This window comes from Globicephala melas, chromosome 10 (genome assembly GCF_963455315.2).
Source record: "Globicephala melas chromosome 10, mGloMel1.2, whole genome shotgun sequence".
NCBI classification, from domain to species: Eukaryota; Metazoa; Chordata; class Mammalia; order Artiodactyla; family Delphinidae; genus Globicephala; species Globicephala melas.
Window position 1 is genome coordinate 100,988,014 of NC_083323.1, and position 21,580 is coordinate 101,009,593.

The 21,580-nt window shown below is 54.1% G+C and overlaps 1 protein-coding gene across 1 annotated transcript in view; it reads right to left on the reverse strand.

Annotated features, from left to right (window-relative positions):
* The window catches only part of CACNA2D4 (calcium voltage-gated channel auxiliary subunit alpha2delta 4), a 97,247-nt gene that overhangs the window by 39,749 nt on the left and 35,918 nt on the right, over positions 1 to 21,580 (reverse strand). The window contains exons 22-30 of the mRNA XM_060307002.1: positions 21,251 to 21,331; positions 20,538 to 20,612; positions 17,030 to 17,116; positions 16,464 to 16,535; positions 8,129 to 8,190; positions 6,735 to 6,802; positions 4,618 to 4,663; positions 4,446 to 4,543; positions 3,017 to 3,110 (exon numbers count right to left, since the gene is read on the reverse strand). Coding sequence (XP_060162985.1) covers positions 3,017 to 3,110; positions 4,446 to 4,543; positions 4,618 to 4,663; positions 6,735 to 6,802; positions 8,129 to 8,190; positions 16,464 to 16,535; positions 17,030 to 17,116; positions 20,538 to 20,612; positions 21,251 to 21,331 — 683 coding nt within the window. The remainder of the gene's footprint in view (positions 1 to 3,016; positions 3,111 to 4,445; positions 4,544 to 4,617; positions 4,664 to 6,734; positions 6,803 to 8,128; positions 8,191 to 16,463; positions 16,536 to 17,029; positions 17,117 to 20,537; positions 20,613 to 21,250; positions 21,332 to 21,580) is intronic.

The window sequence follows — 21,580 nt, forward strand, 5'->3', positions numbered from 1 at the left end:
TATGTTTATAGACGTGTAAGTAACAATGAAGATATATTTGCATTTTCTCTTTTAGATAAACAGCAGGGTATTATTATACACAATTTTCTCCATTGCTGAGACCTTCCGTGGCGATATACATAGTTCTCAATTTTCAAGGCTACATAGTATTCCATTAGGTGGAGCCACCAGGCTTTATTTAACTAGGCTCCTACTAATGGACATTTAGGTTATTTCCAATCTTTTGCTGTTACGAACAGCGCACGTGTATGTCTTTGGGATGCATTCCCAGGAGCAGGATCGTTGGCCAGAGTGTACACGCATATGTCACTTTGGTAGATACTGTCAGATTCCCCTCCACAGGCTTTGAAACATTTTGCATTCCCACCAACAGCGCACAAGAATGTCTGATTCCCCACAGTCTCGTGACAATGCCCGTCAGCAAACGTAAATGGTTGTCAGTCTAAATGACAAGTACAACCTCAGTCCACCTTCAACTTGCAATCCTTTTATTATGAGCTGGATTGAGCACTTTTTCATACAACTGAGGACGAGCTGCACGAAGTCTCTGAACTGCCTCTTGGTCGTTTTCCCCGTAAGTCGTTGGTCGTTCACTTCTCTATTGTTGAAGTTCTCTACCACACATATGTAATATAGGGACAGTCACTCTTTCTTTGTTTTTTTAAGTTGCCAACATTTTTCCAGTGTGTCATTTCTCTTTTCACCTTGCTCATGGTTTTTTTTTTTTTTTTTTTTTTTTTGCCAAATAAACATTTTATGTTCTTAAATTTATCAGTCATTCCCTTATGGCTTCTGAATTCTGAGCCATTGCTGGGAAAGCTTTCCCCACTCCTAGATTGTACAGCAACAGGCTCATGGTTTATTCTAGCGCTTATATGGTTTCATTTTCTACATTTAAATCTCTGTGTCATTTGGACTTTATCCAGGTCTACGGTGTGAGGAAAGAATACAGCGTTATTGCTCTGCAGATGGCCCTCAAACCGGTTAGTATTATACAGTCCATCTTTCCCTCCCTGGTCTGACACGAGGCCCTTGTCATACACTAAATTTCCACATGCATTTAGATGAATTTGTGGATTTTCTTTTCCATTCCCTTGGTCTGCCTGTCTGTTCCTGTGTCAAAACCACACTTTATAAGTTGCAGAGGTTCTGTAGCGTTTTACTGTTTTGTGGGACCAGCCTTCCTTCGTTGCCTTTCTTTTTCAGCGTTTTCCTGGCAATTCTTGCCTGTTCTTCCGAATGAACTTCATTCTGCCTGTGTTTTCTTCTAGCAGTTTTATGATTTCAGGTCTTACATTGAAGTCTTTAATCCATTTAGGCTGATTTTTCTGTATGGTGAGAGACAGTGGTCTAGTTTCTTTCCTTTCTTTTTTTTTTTTTTTTTTGCATATGGCTGTCCAGTTTTCCTGACACCATTTGTTAGAGAGACTGTCCTTTCTCCAGTGTATATTCCTGGCTCCTTTGTCAAACAGTACTTGTCCGCATACGTGTGGGTTCATTTCTCCGCTCTCAGTTCTGTTCCATTGATCTATGTCTCTGTTTTTCTGCCAGTACCATGCTGTTTTGATGACCCCAGGTCATCTCTCCTGAGCCATTCTTTCCCTGGTCAAGAATATGTGTTCCTCAATGTTTCCCAACATTAAAAAATCAGCTAATTTCTGAACTTGGAAAGATAAAGATTGTGTCTTCTCTCCAAACCTGGTGAGCCAGCCCCCACTGTAGAAGGCAGGACAGCACAGGGGCCAAGAGTCTGGACCCTGGAAACAGGCTGCCTGGTTTTGACTCCAGCGCGGCCACTTCTGAGGCAGGTGACCTTGGGCAAATTACTTACCTCATTCTGCCTTGGCTTCCTCATCTGTGAAGTGGGGATAATGGTAGGACCTATACTGTAGGGTCCTCGTGAGGATCAAAAGGCTTAATGTACACTAAGCACTTGGAACAGTGCCTGGCCCTCTGTATTCTTCATTCTTCAGTTTTATTTAATTTTGAATAGATAATACAGTCACATGGCTCAAATTGGTATCAAAAAGTTATATATTGGGCTTCCCTGGTGGCGCAGTGGTTGAGAGTCCGCCTGCCGATGCAGGGGACGCGGGTTCGTGCCCCGGTCCGGGAAGATCCCACGTGCCGCGGAGCGGCTGGGCCCGTGAGTCATGGCCGCTGAGCCTGCGCGTCTGGAGCCTGTGCTCCACAACGGGAGAGGCCACAGCAGTGAGAGGCCAAGTTATGTAGTGAAAAGTGTCCCTCCATCCCTGTTTCAGTTACCCATTCTTCTGACCAGAAGCAACCAGTGAGAACTGTTTCCTATATAGCCTTCCATAGATATTTTATACATACACACCCCCTATATTATGTTTTTCCCCCTTTGATAGAAATGGTAGCGTACCACCAGGCACTGTTCTGCATCTTGCTTTTTAAACCGGTGTTTGTTCCTATAAGATTCTGTCGGTGTTTTCATGAGGACAGCACTAGGAGAGGTCTGACGTCGTTCTGATGTCGAAGTTGACTCTTACTGTTCAGGAACAGGTGTGGCCCCTGCATCCTTTGCCTCATTAGTACCTTACACCCTCCTGGCACTCACATGCACACACACGCTCACACACTCACGTCCATTCATCTCTTCTTTCTACCTTCCTGCTAAACACCAGAGCCCCAGGTGACGAAGAGCAGAGGGGGAGAGGAAACCCACGGGGCTTGGACTCACCTTCCCTGCTGGAAACGAGGCCCCCGTCGGCTTGAACCGCTCTCTCCGGGCCCTTCGGCTAATGGGCTCTCACAGCCGGAGCCGGCCCCAAGGGAGGGGTTCTGGGAACTGGGCCTGGGGCGTGGGCTGGGTGTTCCCTGGGAGGGGAGGGGGCAGCAGCAGGGGCCTTGAGGAAGCTTTGTCAAGTCCCTGCTGTCCCGGGGCTGTCCCTCCCACACCTTCCCACCCTCCTCTCAGGACAAAGGACACAGCAGGAGGCCCTGCCTCAGCTCAGGGGCCCCAGGGGCGGGACCCTCAGCCCCACGGACGTACTCGGAGGTGTTGAGGGACAGTGCCGTCCAGTGCGCCTCCATGGGGGCCGTCACCACCGCGTCAAACAGCAGCTCCTGCAATAGTTCCTCGTCGCCTGGGGCAAAATACGGAGACCACCCTCTTACTCCCCCGTGGTCAGGAGCTCAGCTCAGCCCCACCCAGGGGCCCTGAACTTCAGGCGCGAGACGTGCTTCGAGCTGGAGGAGGGCAGCTCAGGGGGCCAGGAGGCCGCGTCCTCAGCCTCCACCGTGTGGGCAGAACCAAGGGGCTGCCAGGCCTTCCCAGCTCTTGGGCTCCATGAAATCAGGAGGCCCACCCGCCAGCCGCCCTCCCCTCCCCTCCCTCTCGCCACTGGGCTCCGTCATGCGCACGCCTCCCCGAGCGCCTAAACCTGCCCCGGGGCCTGTGCACACGTGGTCCAGATGCTCCCGCCCCCTGCTTGCGAGGACGGCCCTTTCTTCTCCCTCCGCCCCTCTAACACGATTCTTACGTTCACTGTGGTGAAATCCACCCAGCACACACCCGACCGACAGCGTGCGGTCTGGGCATTTACACCTGCTCGGAGACGGGCGGCCCTCACCTCCACAGCACAACGTTCCCCCGACCCCCCAGGAGATCCACTCGGTGGCTCCTTTCTGTCCTCAGCTGCAGTGACGCCTCCTGACGAGGGGCCCTCCGGCCACAGTTAGAGCAGCCCCCTCTCCCCCAGGGCACCTGCTCACGGCTTTACACCCCCTGCATCGACACACTGCCGCTTCCCGGTTACCTGTCTCCTCCCCTAGAGCACAGGCCCCGTGAGCACAAGGGCCTGGCCTCTGGGTCACAGGCAGCTTCACTGCCCCTCTGCCCCCCAGGCCCGGCGCAGACGTGTGGGTGGAATGAATGAATGAATGAGGCCTTGTCAGGCGGACACGGGAAGCGGGGTCTTCTCCCCAGCGGGAGGCTGATGGGACAGGATGACCTGTGCCTCCTTCCAAAGAGGAAGAAAAGGGACCATGCGGAGGGTGGCCCTGTGACTCCCCAGCTGCATTAGTGCAGGGACGTGGGGTCACCTGGGAACCCGGCTTAGGAAACACTCAACAGACACGGCGTCCAGGAGGCGAGGACTTGAGGGGGCAGACATCAGCTACTGGCTGGGGGTGGGGACGGACCTGATGGGCAGGCCAGCATCCTTCACTGTGGGAGCCTTAACAGTGCCTGGGCGACAGACGCTTAAAGAGACCCCGCTCCCTGCCGTGGGGACACACCTGTGCCCCTGCAGGTCCCAGAGCTCTCAGTCACCGGCGTGGCCCCAGTGAGGCTGGCTCTGTCCTCTCCTTTGGGGACTCCCTGTTCTCCCTAAGCCATCGTGAGGTCTGCAGATGGGGCCCCTCTTCCCAGCCCACTGTCCCCACGGAGTCCTGAGCTTCGGGGCCGGAGAGTCACTCACACTCCAGGGCTGGGTCCCGCCCGGTCAGGAAGCGGACCACGGCCTCCAGCTGGCTGAGCCTGCGGTGCTCGGGGTCGATGTCCGTGACGCAGTAGATCCTGGAACCCACGGAGCCCGTTACCCAGAGCCCACACCCTGCCCTGTTCCCCCTGCCCCGAGCCCCCGTCCTCACCAGTCGCTGGCCAGGCTCAGGTCCGGGTGAAGCAGGTCGTGCAGGCCTGAAAGCAAAGTCCACGCTCACCCACTGCCCAGAGTTTGTGTACCGAGTGCTCTAGAAACAGCATCGGGGAAGGGCTGGGCCGTGTCCTGCCTCGTTCCCGGGCAGAGCGGAATCTCAGCCCACAGGACGGCTGGGCCAGCACAGGTCCCGCCGTTGTCACTGTCACGTTGCTTCTGAAACGCTTTCCTTCCCACTGCCTCCTGGACCTGCCCGATGGGATCGCCCTCAAGGAGACATCGGCTTCCCTGGCTTCACTGTACCGAACCGAGCCGCGGGGCCCTGCATGTCTGTGGCGGCGTGCTCAGCACGTGTTTGTTGACCGACTGAATGGACGAATGCCCTCCTGTGCACCCACTGGTACTCAATTAAGATCTGTTAATTGAAGGAAAGGATGATGGCATGCCAAGGGCCTCTGTGGAGTCACTGAACATGGTGCTGGACAAACACACACAGGCGGACAGCTCAGGGGCGACGGCCTTCCCCACCGGAAGCCCATGGATGCCTGGTGGGTCTCACCACAGCGAGGGTAAGGGATGTACCCTCTGTCCTGCAGTGGTGACATCTGGGCACGTCTGGAAAGAGGAAGAGGAAGGAAGAAGGAGGCCCAGGGAGTTTGGTTTCTGGGGGGACAGTGGGAGACAGGGAAGGTCAGTGTCCTGGCGTCATGGACACGAGCCGTGACAGGAGCCTGGGGGAGGCTCCTCCTGGGACAGCTCCCGGCAAAGTGACCGCAGATGCGTCTGGGTGGGCTGGGGTCAGAGGGTGGGGCAGCACAGCCCAGGGCAGACCCTGAAGCTTCGGGCGAGGAGAGATGAAAAGGGGCCACAGGTCATGGAAGGCCTTTAGCAGCGGCACTGTCCAGTTTGGATTTATAGAAAAATCCCTCTGGAGAAGGTCAGAGAAAGGAAGACCTGCGGATGTGGTTTCCAGGAGAGAGTGGGAGTGAGCAGGATGGAGGGGAAAGACGGGGGGATGAGATGATCCAAGGGTCGGAAATGGAAGAACAGACAGAACGTGAGGTTCAAGGGCTGTGGCCGCGTCGTCCGAGGACCTCCTGACATGTCCCAGGGCCCACGTGGGTTTTGTTCTCCCAGGGCGCCCAGGCAGCTGCAAGTCCAGGGCGGGTGGGGGCGGAGGGTCTCTCTCCCGTCCTCCTGCAACACGCCTCCCCCCATCCCCCTGCAACACGCCTCCCCCCATCCCCATTCACATCCCACAGGCTCCTGTAATGGGTGGAATTATGTCCCCCAAAGATGTGTGAAGTGTCAACCCCGGTCTCTGTGGACGTGACCTTATCCGGAAATAGGATCGTGGCAGATGTAACCAAGTTAAGATGAGGTCGCTGGGCTTCCCTGGTGGTGCAGTGGTTGAGAGTCCGCCTGCCGATGCCGGGGACACGGGTTCCTGCCCCGGTCCGGGAAGATCCCACATGCTGTGGAGCGGCTGGGCCCGTGAGCCATGGCCGCTGAGCCTCCGCGTCCGGAGCCTGTGCTCCGCAACGGGAGAGGCCACAACAGTGAGAGGCCCGCGTACCGCAAAAAAAAAAAAAAAAAAAAAGATGAGGTCGCTGATAAGAAGGGAAAATTGAGACTCACGAGGGGAGAAGCTGTGTGATGACCAAGGCAGAGTCGGGAGAGTGGCAGCCACAAGCCCAGGGCCAGTGGGAGCCGGGAGGGGCAGGAGGGACACTGCCCTGGAGGCGCTGGGTGGAGCGGGGCTCCCAGAACAGAGAAGCTGGCCAGTTTTGGGGGCAGCCCCAGCAAACGGCTACGGATCCGCCCACTCGCCCTCCCAGGCCTCTTCTTTCCCTCTGAGTGGTCTGACAGGTAAACCCCGCCCTGTCCAGCAAGGCCGCCCAGAGTCTGACCACCTGTCTGGCAGGTCTTAGACTCCGCGGGTTGTGGCGACTGTCCAGCAGACCCTGCGGGCCCTGGAACCGGGGATGCCAGGCCCCTCTAGCCACGTAGCCCTGCCCGCAGAGCCCCTGCCTGGATGGCCCTGCCCCGTGTTCCCGGAGAAGCCAGTTTTCCTCCGAACTGTCCGCCAGTCCTGGGCGCCGGCCAACCCACCTTCTTCCACAGACGTGTTCCCCAGGAGGACGTATTCGCCGTGGCCGCGGGAGAGCACCACTCCCAAACTGTTGGCAGAGTGAAGGACGCCGGCTCACCACCAGCTGGTGCCCACGGCCCAGCCCAGCCTCGTCCTCTGAGCCTCCGAGCCTCCCACACCCATGACAGGGCGCACAGCCAGCCCCCGCCCGCCCTGGCCCTCGGCGTCCCCTCCAAAACACAGGCAGCACTTCTGTTTTGTCATCAGCCTTTTTCCTGGGAAGGACGCTGGACACGACAGGACAAAGGCCCCCTCCACTCTCATTTTGTCAGATTCACCCTGGACCTGTCGGGGCCCCCAGGGACGGGGAGGGGTCTCTGTGTCCCACGCGTCCCGCAGTCGGGAGGCCCCTCCTGCCTGGAGAATCCCACCATGCCTTCGTCAGGAAAAGCATCGCTTCTGAACCTTGGCTGGATACCTGAACCACTTGGGTCGGGGGGTTTTACAGGGTACGAGCGCCCGGGCCCACCCCAGGAATGCCAAGTAAGGTAAGAAGGAGGACCTGGACGCTGGCGATGTTACAAGGACCCACAGGTGCTCCAGGAGCAGTCAGGCCTGGGAACCACCCTTCACTGAGAAATGGGTAATTCAGAGAGAAGCCCCATTTGTTCCCTAAACTGTGTGATACTAGAGTGAATATTTATGTGGTGGGAGGGAACCTGAGAGCTCTTCAAATCCCATCTTTCATCTTACAATTGCTTATGATTGCGTTGCTTAAAATCTCTAGGTCGATCATGTCATTTAATCCACCCAGTTCCGCCCAAAGGCAGCTGTAATTACCCCTTTACAGAGGTGGAACCTAAAGCACAGAGGCTGAGAAACTTGACTAAGGTCACAGCCTGTGCGTGGTGGCTCCAGGCCCTGCACACCGGGCTGCACTGCGCACCGGGCTGTACTGCGCACCGGGCTGCACTGCGCACCGGGCTGCACTGCGCACCGGGCTGTACTGCGCACCGGGCTGCACTGCACACCGGGCTGCACTGCGCACCGGGCTGCACTGCACACCGGGCTGTACTGCGCACCGGGCTGTACTGCACACCGGGCTGCACTGCACACCGGGCTGCACTGCGCACCGGGCTGCACTGCGCACCGGGCTGCACTGCACACCGGGCTGCACTGCGCACCGGGCTGCACTGCGCACCGGGCTGTACTGCGCACCGGGCTGCACTGCACACCGGGCTGCACTGGCACAGCAGGTGCAGACCTCAGAATGCAGACCTGAGTCTTCTTCTGTTACCACAAAATTGCCAACTACCTAGAAGTAAATCCACCTCCAGACCTGAAAGTCCCACCTGAGCTGTCGGCTTTCATGTTGCACCCATCCCTCCCCTGCAGACAAGACCCGGCCCCTCACCTGAAAGGCGTGTCACTGATGTCCGTGAAGAAGTAGTCGTTGGTCAGGAAAAGAACTCGCTTCTGAAAGAGGCACCAGGAAAGGTGCTTGCTGGGGAGGGAGCGCCAACCGTCCCTCCCCTCCCTCCCCTCCCGCCTCTCTTTCCCCCCCCCTCCCTCCCATCCCCCTCCCTCCCCCACCCCCCATCCCCTCCCTCCCCCACCCCCTCCCTCCCTCCCATCTCCCTCCTTCCCTCCCTCCCACCCCTCCCTCCCTCCCATGCCCCTCCTTCCTGACCACCCCCTCCCTCCCCCACCCCCTCCCTCCCTCCCTCCCACCCCTCCCACCCCTCCCTCCCTCCCATCTCCCTCCTTCCCTCCCTCCCACCCCTCCCTCCCCCATCCCTCCCCCCTCCCTCCCACCCCCTCCCTCCCTCCCATGCCCCTCCTTCCTGACCACCCCTCCCTCCCTCCCACCCCCTCCTTCCCTTCCCACCTGACACCTGGTGCTCCTCCACTACTTCTTACATCCCCCCAACCCCACCCCCTCACATCTCCTCTCAGTGACGCCACAGGCAGATCCCTTCCCACCAGCACGCTGCAGCCCCTGGGGGATGCCTGAATGCAGGGCCACGGTCCAGACCTGCGTTGTCCCATATGGGGCCACAAGCCACCACATGTGCGACTCAGGAATAGAAGTTTCAAATTTTAGTAAATGTCAGTTAACTAGAGAGCCTGGGTGGCTGGTGGTCCCTGCGCTGGGCAGCGACTGTGGTTCAGGTGGGACCAGAGAAGGCTGCCAGCTGAGCTCACACCTGTACGAGCCACCTGCACGCCCCGCCCACAGCCCCCCCCCCCCCCCCCCCCCCCCCCGGCTCCGGAGCCCAGAGCCCTCAGGCCACGGCGCCCTTGACAGCGGCTCTTTCCTTTCAAAGCTGCCACTTTTAGGTTTAGTTGAATTTGCACAAGTCAGGGCATGGGGAGGGGGCACAGTGGCTAAGGACGGGCAAGGGCATCAGACAGACCTGGTCTAAGCCTAGCCGGCCACTCACAGGCTGTGTGCGCTTGGGTAAGTGACTTCACCCGGGCATCGCAGTTCTTGCTCGTAAGTCAGGGGTAACGAGAGCATCCCCTGCATAGGCCACTGGGCGGTGGTGAGGATGCTTTTAGCGGGCCAGTACGGGAAGAGCAGTGTTCACTCCGGGCTCCGAAGCCCTGCGGGCTGTGCCGTCCACAGACACAGCGGATGCTTCTGGGAAAGCTACACACTGTGCTGGGCTCAGGAGCTGTTCTTATTTCCTTCACCTCTTTCTGGCTTTTTTACTTCCATGTTGGAAACTGGAGTAAGATGTTGCAGGGGACGTGGCGGGAGAAGGTGGCAAAAAAGTTTTACTTCTATAGGAAACCAGCTGTGGACCAAACCCACAGTGGAATTGAATTGCTGGGTCATGTGGTGAATCACGTTTGCCTTTAGAAAACACTGCCAATGTCCCAGTTATTTTATTGTACTTTGACTAGCAATGCATGAGTTCCGGTTTCTGCACATCTTTGCCAGCCTTTGGTGTTCCCAGTCTTTTGCACTTTAGCCACGATAGAGCGTATGAAAGTGGTTTTAATCTGCGCCTTCCTGACGGCTGAAGTTGCTGGGCATCTTTCTGTGAGCTTGTGGGTCGCGTCTGTTTCTTCATTCGCGAAGTGTCTGCTCAAGTATTTTGCCCATTTTTGTTGGGCTGTTCGTCTTTTTGTTAATGATTTGGAGAAGTTCTTTATCGTCTGGACACAGTCTGTGCGTTGCTTTTTCATTTTCTTAATTGTGCCTTTCGATGAAGTTCAATTTATCAAATGTTATTTAATGTTTAGTGCTTTTGGTGTTCTGTCTAAGAAATCTTTGCAAAACCTCAGGTGGTGAAGACTTTCAGTTACATTTTCTTGTAGGAGGCTTACAGTTTTAGGGTTTACATTGAGAGCTACGGTACATCTCAAATATTTTTGCGTACTGTGTGAGTGTGTCTCAACGTCTATTTTTTTCATACATTTATTAAGTTGTTCCAGCACCATTTGTTGAAAAGATTTTCCTTTCTCCATTGATTTGTCAAAGTGTCTTTACTGAAAATCTACCGATGACACGTGAGTTTATTTCTGGAGTTTCTATTCCATTCCATCAATCCATTTGTCTATTTGTATGTCAATACCATTCTGCTTGGTTACTGTAGCTTTGCAGTAAATTTTGAAATCAGGTAGTGTGAATCGTCCAAATTTGTTCTTTTTTTCAACAGTTCTGACCATTTTAGGTCCTTTGCATATTCATATAAATCTTAGAATCACCGTCTTCTATGTCTAGAAGAAGTCTGTTCAACTTTTTATTGGGATTGTGTTGGATCTATAGATCAATTTGGGCAGAATGGACATCTTAGAAGTATTGATCTTACAACCCATACACATGGTTATATCTTTCTATTTATTTTTTTCTTTGACATGTTTTCTGCAGTGTTATGTCATTTTCAATGTAGAGGTTGTATATGTCTTTGTTAAATTGATTCCTAAGTATTTTATATTGTTTGATGCTATTGAAGTTGGAACTTAAAAATAATTTCATTTCCCAAATGTTTGCTCCTATATATAAAAATACAATTGATTTTTATAATATTGACCTTGTATTCTGTGAACTTGCTCAATTTCCTGTTAGTTCCAGCAGCTGTTTTGCAGATTCTCGGGATTTTCTATGTAAACAATCATCTTACTGTGAACAAAGAGAGTTTTACTTCTTCCTTTCTGATTTTTGTGCCTTTTATTTTGTTTCTTTGCCTTATTGCAAAGATAGGTCCTGGAAGGTCCAGAGCAGTGTTAACAGAAGTGGTGAAACCAGATACCCTTACCTTGTTCACAACCTTAGGGAGAAAGTGCTCAATCTTTCATCATTAAAAGTGAGCTTTTTCACAGATGCCTTTTATCAGATGGAGGAAGTTTCCTTCTGTTCCCAGTTAAATTTTGTCAGATGCTCTTTCAGTATCAGTTGGGATGACCATGTGGTGTTTTCCTTTAATCTGTTCATGTAAGGGGATAACTCCACTGTGTGTGGCAGTTGCCATGTATCCTACAAGTTGCAAACCTTACAATACAATGTCAACATTTTTGCTTTAAATAGTCAGTTGTCTTTCTGAGGAGTTAAAAAATGAATGAAGTTTTAACTTCGCCCACGTATTTACCATTTCCAACGCTGTTCGTTTCCTTGTGTTGATCTGAGTTTCCATCTGTGTCATTTTTCTTCTGCCTGAAGAATTCCTCAAGCATTTTTCCGAGGGATGAACTCTGATCTCTTTTATCTGAATCTGTCTTTACTTCACCTCTTTTTGGAAGGATATTTCCTCTATATGCGGAACTTTGGGTTGACAGTTTTTTCTTTTGGTTTTTAACAACATTACGTTATTGTTTTTGATGAGAAGTCAGCCATCATTCTTACTATTGTTTTCCCCTATTACTGTTTTCCTCTAGCTTTTAAATAAGATTTTCCCAGGAATTCCCTGGTGGCACAGTGGTTAGGAATCCGCCTGTCAGTGCAAGGGACACGGGTTCGAGCCCTGGCCCGGGAAGATCCCACATGCCACGGAACAACTAAGCCCGTGTGCCACAAGTACTGAGCCTGGGCTCTAGAGCCCACGTGTCACAACTACTGAAGCCCGTGCACCTAGAGCCCATGCTCCGTAACGAGAGAGGCCACCACAGTGAGAAGCCCTTGCACTGCAACGAAGAGCAGCTCCCACTCACCGCAACTAGAGAAAAGCTCGCGCGCAGCAATGAAGACAAAACGTAGCCAAAAATAAATAAATAAGTAGATAAATTTACTTTTTAAAAAAAGATTTTCCCTTCTCTTTGATTCACAGCAGGCAGACTATGGTGTGTTTAGGTGTGGATTTTTTTTTTTTTAATTCTGCTTGGTTTTGCTGAGAATCTTGCATCTATTGGTTGATGTTTTTCACTAAACTCAGGACATTTGGGGCATTAGTTTTTCAAATACTTTTTTCTGTTCTGTCCCTTCTCCTTCCTTCTGGGACTCTAAGGACATACGTTAGACCACTTGATATTAACCCACAGGTAACTGAAGAATAATTTCTTAAAACACTTTTCTTTCTGTTCCTTACATTGGATAGTTTCTATTTGTCTTCACAGTCACTGTCCTTTCCCCTCCCATCTGCTGTTAATTCCATCCTGTAGGAATTTCCTTTCAGGTGTTGCACTCTTCAGTTTTAGAATTTCCACTTGGTTCTTGTGCTGGTCTTACACTGTGTCAAGTCAGCTAAGCTGGAATTACATTTTTTTCAGACTCACTTCCCTGTATGGTTCCAAATTAGGGTTGGCCAGATGAGGAGTCTGCGTGAGATTTGTACGGGAGAGCAAAGCCGCGGCCGTGTTACACACTGGAGTGGGTACAGCACATGGGGCCCTGCGGCAGCTCACTCTGCTCTGCTGGCTTCCCTTCTTGGGACGGGCAGCTGCCACTGGACCTCCTCCTTCAGTCTCTCTGAGATCTGAGCCAGTGAGCGTGCAGGCCCAGGTGAAGGGCATGAGCTCCTTCTGCAGGTCCCACATCCTTGTGGCTGGAGATAGTGGGAGACGGATGCTGGTTTTAGTTTGTCCTCATGGGTTCCTATTCTTCCTCATGGGTTCCAGTTTGTTCTTGCTTTCTCCCACATCTCATCCAGTTTTCCTTCCCAATCGCTGGCCCTGCCAACCTACGATGACTTCAAGCTCATGACTAGAGGCAGAGACACCTGCCTTCTGTAGACATTTTTACCAGCTCCCACCATTTCATTAGGTCTACCCCCTACAATAAAACCCTATATTCATATCATTTGTAGTGGTCCTGCTTCTTTGATTAAATCCTAAACATTTCTCTGCTGAGATTCTCCATCTGTTCACTCATGATGACCATCTTTTCCTTTAATTCCTTGTGCCTATTTATCATATCTGCTTGAAAGTCCTTCTTCTAATTTCAGTAGCTGGGTCATCTATGGATCACAAATAAGACTGCTTTATTAAGAAGGGAAACGTCATCTTGTTTCTTCATGTGTCTGCTGGCTATTGTGGAGAATAGGTTGTAGATACTCTGTCTTCCTCCAGGGAGTGTTGATTTCTACTTTACTCAGCAGAGAAATGGCTGGCTGACCACCTTGAGCTTCAGAGACTTGGATTACATTTTCCCTAGGGTGGGTCTGCTTCAACTTTGTCTTTAGGTCTAGGGTGAATCCCTTGGTCTTGGGACATAGTCTTTGCTCCCAAGGTGTAGTTCTTCTGTGCTTTCAAAGAAAATTCTGAGGTATTTACTGAGCCTCCTCACCCTGGTGTGACTCCAAATTTTCCCCACGACCACAGGAAGCAGTGAAGTCCCTGCTCTGACTTCCAGCTCTCAAGCTGTTGCCTGGAGTCCCCCTGGAGATGTGTAGCTTCAAGGTCAGTCAGGAATTGGAGAGGAACTTGCATACATATGTTAGGGCCAGCCCACCTGTGACTCCCTCATTTCTGGGGTATCTCCCCTCATTTTATGACACTCTGGGAGCCCAAAGTCTGTTCTCTGACACTTCAAGATGATAACAACAGATCTCTGCTTGACTTCTAGTCGTTCCATTCCAGATGGACTGGGGTGAGCCCTTTGGGGAAAGAGCCATATAAGCGTACACCTCACTCCGTGCACTTCTCTCGATTCAAGGGTTGAAGCCTCTTTAGCTCGTGGGCTCCTCACAAGTTGGAGACCCTAGATATTGGGCCAGACTGTGTTTCTCACATTTTTGGAATTAGTTGCACACGCTTAACAGCATGGATTCCTAGCCGAATCCTTCCGAGGGGCCCGCACTCTGCAGCCTGCCGTGGCTCCCAGGCTCCGCAGCACGGAGGCTTGTCTGCTTCTCTCATTTACATTCCTGAACTCGGCTGATCTGGTCCCGCAGGCTTTTGAGTCTGTGGGCCCTGCTCTCATCATGCTGGGCTGCTGCCACTGTCCTCAGTAGCACTACCATAGTTGCCTGTCTGGAGTTTAGGGGAGATGGAGAAAGGTCTGAATTAATCCCTGGGAAATAAGGACGCATGCAAAATCCCCTGGAGAAAATGACCAAGCAGGTTATGGCCTGCCAGGAGAATGGCTTGAATGATATCGGATATTCCCACAATGCTTTAAGAAAGCCTCCCTGGGCCTAGACCTGAAGGGTGTTTCTGCTGAGGACCCCGTAAGGTAGACGTAGGCTGAGCTGAGGGAGGGGCACCATCACCACAGCAGTGAGAGGCTGGATTCCACCATGGTGTCCTTCGTACCAGCAAAGTGTCCCGTCTACACGGGCAGGCACAGGAGCTTCCGGGCATGAGAGTAAAGAGAGGAACGATTGATTAAAGAGGGCTGAGTCATGGTGTAATGGGTGGAGGGAGAGGAGAAGACAGTGAATTTAAAGAAGGGACAGAAAGGCATCTCTAAAGAGACCCGGGAAATCTTTCATTCTGGAGAGTGAGTGGAGAAATCAGGGCCTGTCCCACGGGAAGGCCTTGCACAGCCGTGGTCGGGAGCGTGTGGTCAGAATCAGACCCAAGCACACAGGCCTGGAGATTGATCGTCTACCTCAGGGGTCCCCAACCCCTGCACCGCGGGCCAGTAGCGGTCCACGGCCTGTTAGGAGCCGGGCCGCACAGCAGGAGGTGGGTGGCAGGCGGGCGGGTGAGCAGAGCTTCGTCCGCAGTACCCCTCGCTCCCCACCGCTCGCGTTACCGCCTGAACCATCCTCCTCCCGCCCCAATCCGGGGAAAAACTGTCTTCCACGAAACCGGTCCCTGGTGTAAAAAAGGCTGGGGACCGCTGGTCTACGTCGCCCCGGGCAAGTTTTTGCTTTCTGAATTTCCGCATCGGTAAAATGGGGATAGGACAGGACATACATCACAGGGTTGTGGGAAGTGAGTGAAGGCTTATGGAGTGTAGTCCAGCTTCTCATAAATGTGAGCTGGCATCATCATCATGATTCGTTGCAGTGGAGGTAAGGCGAGAACTCGATGTGCTGGGAAATGTCCACCCCGGTCGTGACCACGGTCAGCATCACCCTATTTCTTCATGTCAGAGCACCGCATGCCCGGAAGCCTTTGTCAAACTGCAAATTTTACCTGGACGGTTTATTAACAGCAGTGAACACGTTCTGAAGGGCTGGACAGCGGTTTCAGGAGATGTCCAGACTGCCTGGATCTGGTTAGGACCATCCCTCGGTCGCTTTGAGAAGCGTGAAGGCCACATGAGGACGCGGCACTGGGAGCCCTTCCTGAGCTGGTCTGAGTTAGACCTCGCCCTGTGCGTGGAACTCACGTTGTAGCCTGGAAGCAGGTCCCACCTGATGTGCTCGGGCAGTGCCGGGTGGCTGCGCGCTCCCTGGTGCCCAGGAGCAGGGGTCCGGTTGGGATAAGGGTGGAGGCGCGTGGAAGAAACCTCTGCCTTTTTGGATCAAGAGAAGGACCTGCTGGGCCTGGTGGGACATCAGGGATGCTGCCCAGCCTGCCCGAGGGAGGCCCCTCTCAGCCCGGAGCTTATAAACAACAGGCAGATCCCACAGAAATGAGACGTGTCCCAGTGAAAACCAGCGCACGCATCTAAAAGGAATGCAGAGTTGCTTTCCTTCCCAGCGCTTTCCTGTTAGGCTTCCACGGGGGTCCGTGTTTGTGGAAGAACTTGGATCTAATAGTTGCCGACCCATGCCCGCGTTCTCTCCGCAGAGGCCGATGGGCAGCGGAGGGGATGCGGGGGTGGCCGTGAGGGAGGAGGTGACATTTGCAAATATGTCAAGGGACAAAGCCCCGCCAGTGCAAACGCAGGGGGACCTTCTCAGCGAGAAGGTGAAGCGGTCTTCTGTAAGCGACGCGCGGGTCTGTGGTGACAGGAATGGCACGGCTGCGGGGACCTGGCCTGATTATCTGTGGTTGCCATGGGTGGAAATTGCTCTACGGAGTAGCAATTATTTTCAACCTCTTCCCATATAACATGTTTTACAAGAGCTGCTAACGATTGGCAAAATTAACTGTCACTTTCCCCCTTTCCACCATAAACAACAAAAGGGCCACATGGCAGGCAGCAGGAAGACTTGCGAAGGGCTGGGCTGGCCACGGCCTCGCTCTGCGGCCCCGAGAACCAGGCCCTGGAGAGCGGTAGCTCCCCGGCCGGTGCTCCATGGGGCCGATGCCCGCTGGGCCGGGCCCCCCACTAGGGCCCTCCAGGCTCCAGCAAGCTCTCAAGGTTTTAGCTCGAACTCAGCCAGGTCCTTTGTCACCACCACCAACCCCAGTTAACCATGACGCCGCTTCCTGGGAGCAGACCCCAGTCTTTCCCTTGACCGCCTTACCCCTCTGTCCAGCGGAACCTTCACGTCCATGGAGAGAGACCCTGTCTCCCTGTTGATCATGGCTGTTCTCAGCTTCAGGGGGAAAGGTAATAGAATTAGTAATAGAACAGATAATAGAACTCGGCTCACACAGGACCATGAAGCAATGAACACTGCCTTGGAGGTGACCCCTGGGGACACGCTGCGTTTTCCCCTTTCTCCTGCAAGCAGGCTACAGGTGGCAATATAGACCGGCTGCCAGGCTCCCTTGAGCTGGAATTCTGGAGTTCACTCAGAGGATGCTCCCAGTGGGCTGATGGGCGAGGAAACACGGTGGCCGAGCCCTGAGATGCAAGTTTTCCAACACCCAGGCCAGCCTAAAACGCCCTCACACCCAGACTCTGTGGCTCACAGACGTGTGCTCCTTCAGCCCCAGAGGAAGAGACTGTTCTCTCTGTGGAGGGTGGGGGGGCTGCCCGTTAGAGGCACTGCTTCTGCTTTGGGCCAAGGCAGGGGGCTGAGCTCAGCGCCTGTGGCCCCGGGACCCGCTGTCCAGCCAACCGACCCCCTCCCGGCTGCCCACTCACGGTTCCGGCCCGGTCCTCCCACTCCACTTCCGAGAGGTCCACGCTGTTGTAGTTGGGCTTGGGCTTCAGTTTCTTCCCCTCTCTGTACTGAGTGCGCCAGTCGGGGGAGAGACGGGAGGTTAACACAAGCCCCGGCCCTTCCAGAAAGCCTGTCTGGCACAGTCACAACCCAGAGAAGCTCAGCGATTCCTCGTGGTCGTGCGGGCCACGTTCCCCCCAAGGCAGAGCGGCCCTGGCCAACCTTTGAGTCAGATGGTCTCCCGGCCTCGGGGAGAGTATCTCACACACCAAGGAGCTCCCATCGCGAGTACGCTTGTCCTAGGTTTGGACTCGCGTTGTTAGAAACCTCTTCCTCATGCAGAGCTGAAACCTGCCTCCCTGTGACTTTACCCACGGGTCCTAGGCCTCTCCCCAGAGCTACACAGAGAGAGAGCTTCCACCCGACCCCCCTGAGGGTTTTCGGGGATGCTCGTCACTGCTAAGACGTCCCCTCCCCGAGCTAAACATTCCCAGTTCGCAGATGCCTCAGCTCCCTCTGATTCTCTTCTGCTTTGTCAATGTCACTCTCGAAGCAGAGTGCCTGGGACAGTCGCTATTTCAGGTGGAGTCTGACCAGTGTGGGGTGGGGTGTGACCCGTGCAGACCAAAACATCGTACGGCTCTGACCGCTGCCTCTGATTCTGCTAATCCAGGACAGCTACCTCGCCCGACAGGTCAAACCGAGTTTTCAGCCCATTAGATTCCCTTGACCTTCCTTGTGATGCACTGTTAAGTCACAGCTTTACCATCTTCTGCTTGGGCATCGAGTATGCTGCACGACTTTCCATGCATTCCTAATATATTTCATCTCCTTAGTTCCAGCCCATCGTTTTAGAAGAATACTTTCTGAATACTAATTTTCTCCCTTCATGTATTAGCCATACCTTCCATATCCCATGGCATCTCCTTCTGTGTTTTCATCTTGTTGATAGGATTTTTTGTGTGCAGTTTATTGATTGATTGATTTAAAAATTTTTGGCTGCATTGGGTCTTTGTTGCTGCGCACGGGCTTTCTCTAGTTGCGGCCAGCGCGGGCTACTCTTCATTGTGGTGTGTGGGCTTCTCACTGCGGTGGCTTCTCTTGTTGTGGAGCATGGGCTCTAGGCGCGCAGGCTTCAGTAGCTGTGGCTTGCGGGCTCTAGAGCACAGGCTCAGTGGTTGTGGCGCACAGGCTTAGTTGCTCTGTGGCATGTGGGATCTTCCCAGGCTGGGGATCGAACCCGTGTCCCCTGCATTGGCAGGCGATTCTTAACCGCTGCGCCACCAGGGAAGTCTTTGTTGATAGAATTTTTGAGCGAGCAGAGCCAAGGACAGACAGATTCCGCAAAGCCCGATAAAGCCCTCCATCCAGCGTGACAGGACCATTCATCAACATTCTTTGAGTGTTATTATCATTTTCTGGCCCTGACTTCTCTCTCTCTGACACCAAGAGAGATATCGTCAAGTCATCTGCTGTTAGGTCTGTAGCATTCCCCAGGTTTAATTTGGTGATAGATCAAAAAAGTAAAGAGGAGGGGCTTCCCTGGTGGCGCAGTGGTTGGGAGTCCGCCTGCCGATGCAGGGGACACGGGTTCGAGCCCCGGTCCGGGAAGATCCCATATGCCGCGGAGCGGCTGGGCCCGTGAGCCATGGCTGCTGGGCCTGCGCGTCTGGAGCCTGTGCTCTGCAGCCGGAGAGGCCACAGTGGTGAGAGGCCCGTGTACCGCAAAAAAAAAAAAAAAAAAAAAAAGGAAAGAGGATAGTTTATCATCAGGGTCATTAGGAATTAAGCAGAGGTCTCTGTTTAGCAGGACGAGGCCCCCCACAGATGCTTGAATGGCTGACGTCCCCCATCACTGTGTATCTTGCTTCAGCAAGTTTCCTCTTTTCTCAAGAAAGTGTCTCCAGTTTCTTGCCTGTGCTGGAACGATGTTCCCATTCTTGGCCTGTTGAAAGTCTATTCTCATGACAAGCAGCCCTGCCCTGCGCTCCTGTTCAGGGCGGTGCTCTTGAGTAAGGAGTGACCCTCCCGGCTCATCGCCACCTCCTAGTTCCTGAGGATACCTGAAAGGCCGTCCCGGGCTCCTCAGGAAACCGTAATTCCGCTTCCGTTACTCCTAGTTTGGGCACTGACGTGGAGACATTTCAGGCCGAAAGTATGGCTCCGGCCCCTCCTTTATTACTAGGCATGTCCTCTATGACTTTTCTTTTTTAAACTCAGCTATTCTTCTCCTCGACGCCTGTCATGAAGGGATCGCTCTCTCCACGGGAGTCTCACTGTGCTGGCTTTGCTGTATGGGATAATGTTCTGCGTGGTACAGCTCTCTCATCGTTTCATTTGTGTAAGTCTGTTTCCTTAACTGGACCATAAATGTCTGTTGACAGCGTCTCGGAGTGTGATTGGGTCAGGCGTGCGACGGGCCCCCAGTACGCATGGGTTGCTTGAGACCTTATGTTCATCCACACTACATAGATGTAAAGACAGGTTTGGGACTGGGGCCCCTTAATTCTAAAGGGCCAACATTTTTGTTCTTCCCCAATGAGTCATCTTCTTGGCCCTGGGGCTGCCCCCCACAGGACCCGCTGGTAGAGGTCAGTGTTCTTGGTCTCTCTCAACTCTGAACCCCTAGCGTTTCCTTAAATAGCTCAATCAGTGCCTTTGGTCACTCAGCGTCTGTCTGACCCGAACGGACAGCAGTGTGGCCTAGGCTGGTCTCTCTGTGGCACCTGGGCAGGAGAGAGCTCGGAAAGGCGCCCGCGGTGCTGCTGTCCTCAGTGCCAACCTTGACTCCAGAGGAGACTGGTGGAGGGGAAGGGTCGCGATGCCGCTGGGACCCCAACTCCCCTCCCCGCTTCCCAACAACCACACTGGGAGGTGTGGCCACTACTGCCACGGATGGAGGTCTCGGGGAGCCCCCCGGCCGGGGAGGCAGCACCTTAGATAAAAGGCTGCTGCTTTCTCTCCTGGCCTCGGCCGCTCATCTGAACGCAGGTGAAAACGCCATGGGCTCCCGCCTTGGGATGGAGGGAGCTGGAAGGGGGCAGGAGCCCTGGGGACACATCCTCAGGGCAGCCTCAGCTCTGCTCCCCAGCTCGTGGGGGACGCCTCCTGCCGTTTGTAGTGTTAACTTGGCACTTACGCCCTTGGGGTGGCCCCTGGCGATCTGGGGACACACAGTCAGACTCCAAGACAGAGCGTGGGGTGACTGACGGGGTGACAACGGGGAAGGGGACGGGTCCTCCAGGGACACTGCACACTCATGACAGGCTCCCTGCAGACTGGCTGCTACCAGTTCGTGCATTTCTGCCTTGTCTCTCCTGCTAGATCATAAGCAATTTGAAAACAGGGACCATGACTTAATTTTTTTCTTGTAGTCCATCGGGTTCTTAAATGGAGCTGAAGGCGTGTTCGTTGTTTTAACCGTCTGTATGAACTACCCCCACATCCCGCACAGTTAAGACCCCCGAGGCAAATAGGATTGGTACCTACCAGGGGTCGAAGGTCAGGATGTGAGAGGATGTAGCCATTGTTAGTGCTCAAAAAGGCATAGCCGTGCACCCCGAGCTAGGAAGACAGGGATGGAGGGGGTCAGGGGGTATCTGTGCAGGAGGACTGGGGCCGGGCAGGGGGCGGGGCCACGGGCGGGAAGACCACCTCTCACAGCCCCGTTTTGGCGACAGTATGAACAAGCTGGGCAGCTTCCAGCCGCTCACTCTGAATTCTGCTCCAGCTGCTCCAGTCGGCAGTGACCATAACAACGAACGTCACCACCTGCCTCCTTCCACCACTGCTCTGGGGCTTTGATTACACAGCCTCGCTCCTCCCCAGATGGGGCTGCGTGGTGGGCAGGCGGACCAGGACGGCACAGACGTGCCGAAGGCCACAGAGCACGTCGCGGCTGCCGTGACCAAGCGTCCCAGGGGCCCAAGTTTCGGTTCCCCTGCTCTGTGCCCAAACGTCTCTAAGGGCGGGATGTCCGGGGGTGGGATGTGGGGGGCAGGATGGGGGGATGTCTGGGGGTGGGGTGTCCGGGGAGGGGGAATAGGGCGTCGGGGGTGTGACATTGGGGTGGGGCTGAGGGGCGGCCGCAGGCCCCGTCCCAGCTGTGAGCTTGGCTGCACTGCCTGCAGGGAGCCTCCAGAGCCTGGTGGGGTGACTCCTGGGAGGCCCGTGACCCTACCTGGGGGCCTGACCGGGCTCACCTTGTACTGGGGCGCCAGCTTCATCAGCTCTCTCAGGGCCACGTCAGAGCCCACCACACCCAGGAGGATGCCGTGGGATCGCTGGAAGGAAATGCCAGCTTCAGGGGGGACCAGGCTTCCCATGCACGAGGCCAAACTGAACCCACGGCCTTTCCAGAGCCCGGAAGAGGAAGCCACTTGGACCTAAGGTGGTCTTTGCTCTGCAGTTAGATTTTAGGCAGAGCTCCCTGGAATAAAAATCTAGAACCTACTAGAAGAGGCCCCAGGAGTAATCTCAGCCACTGGGAAGATTAATGTCCAGTATTAACATTTAAGTTTAATATTTAAATG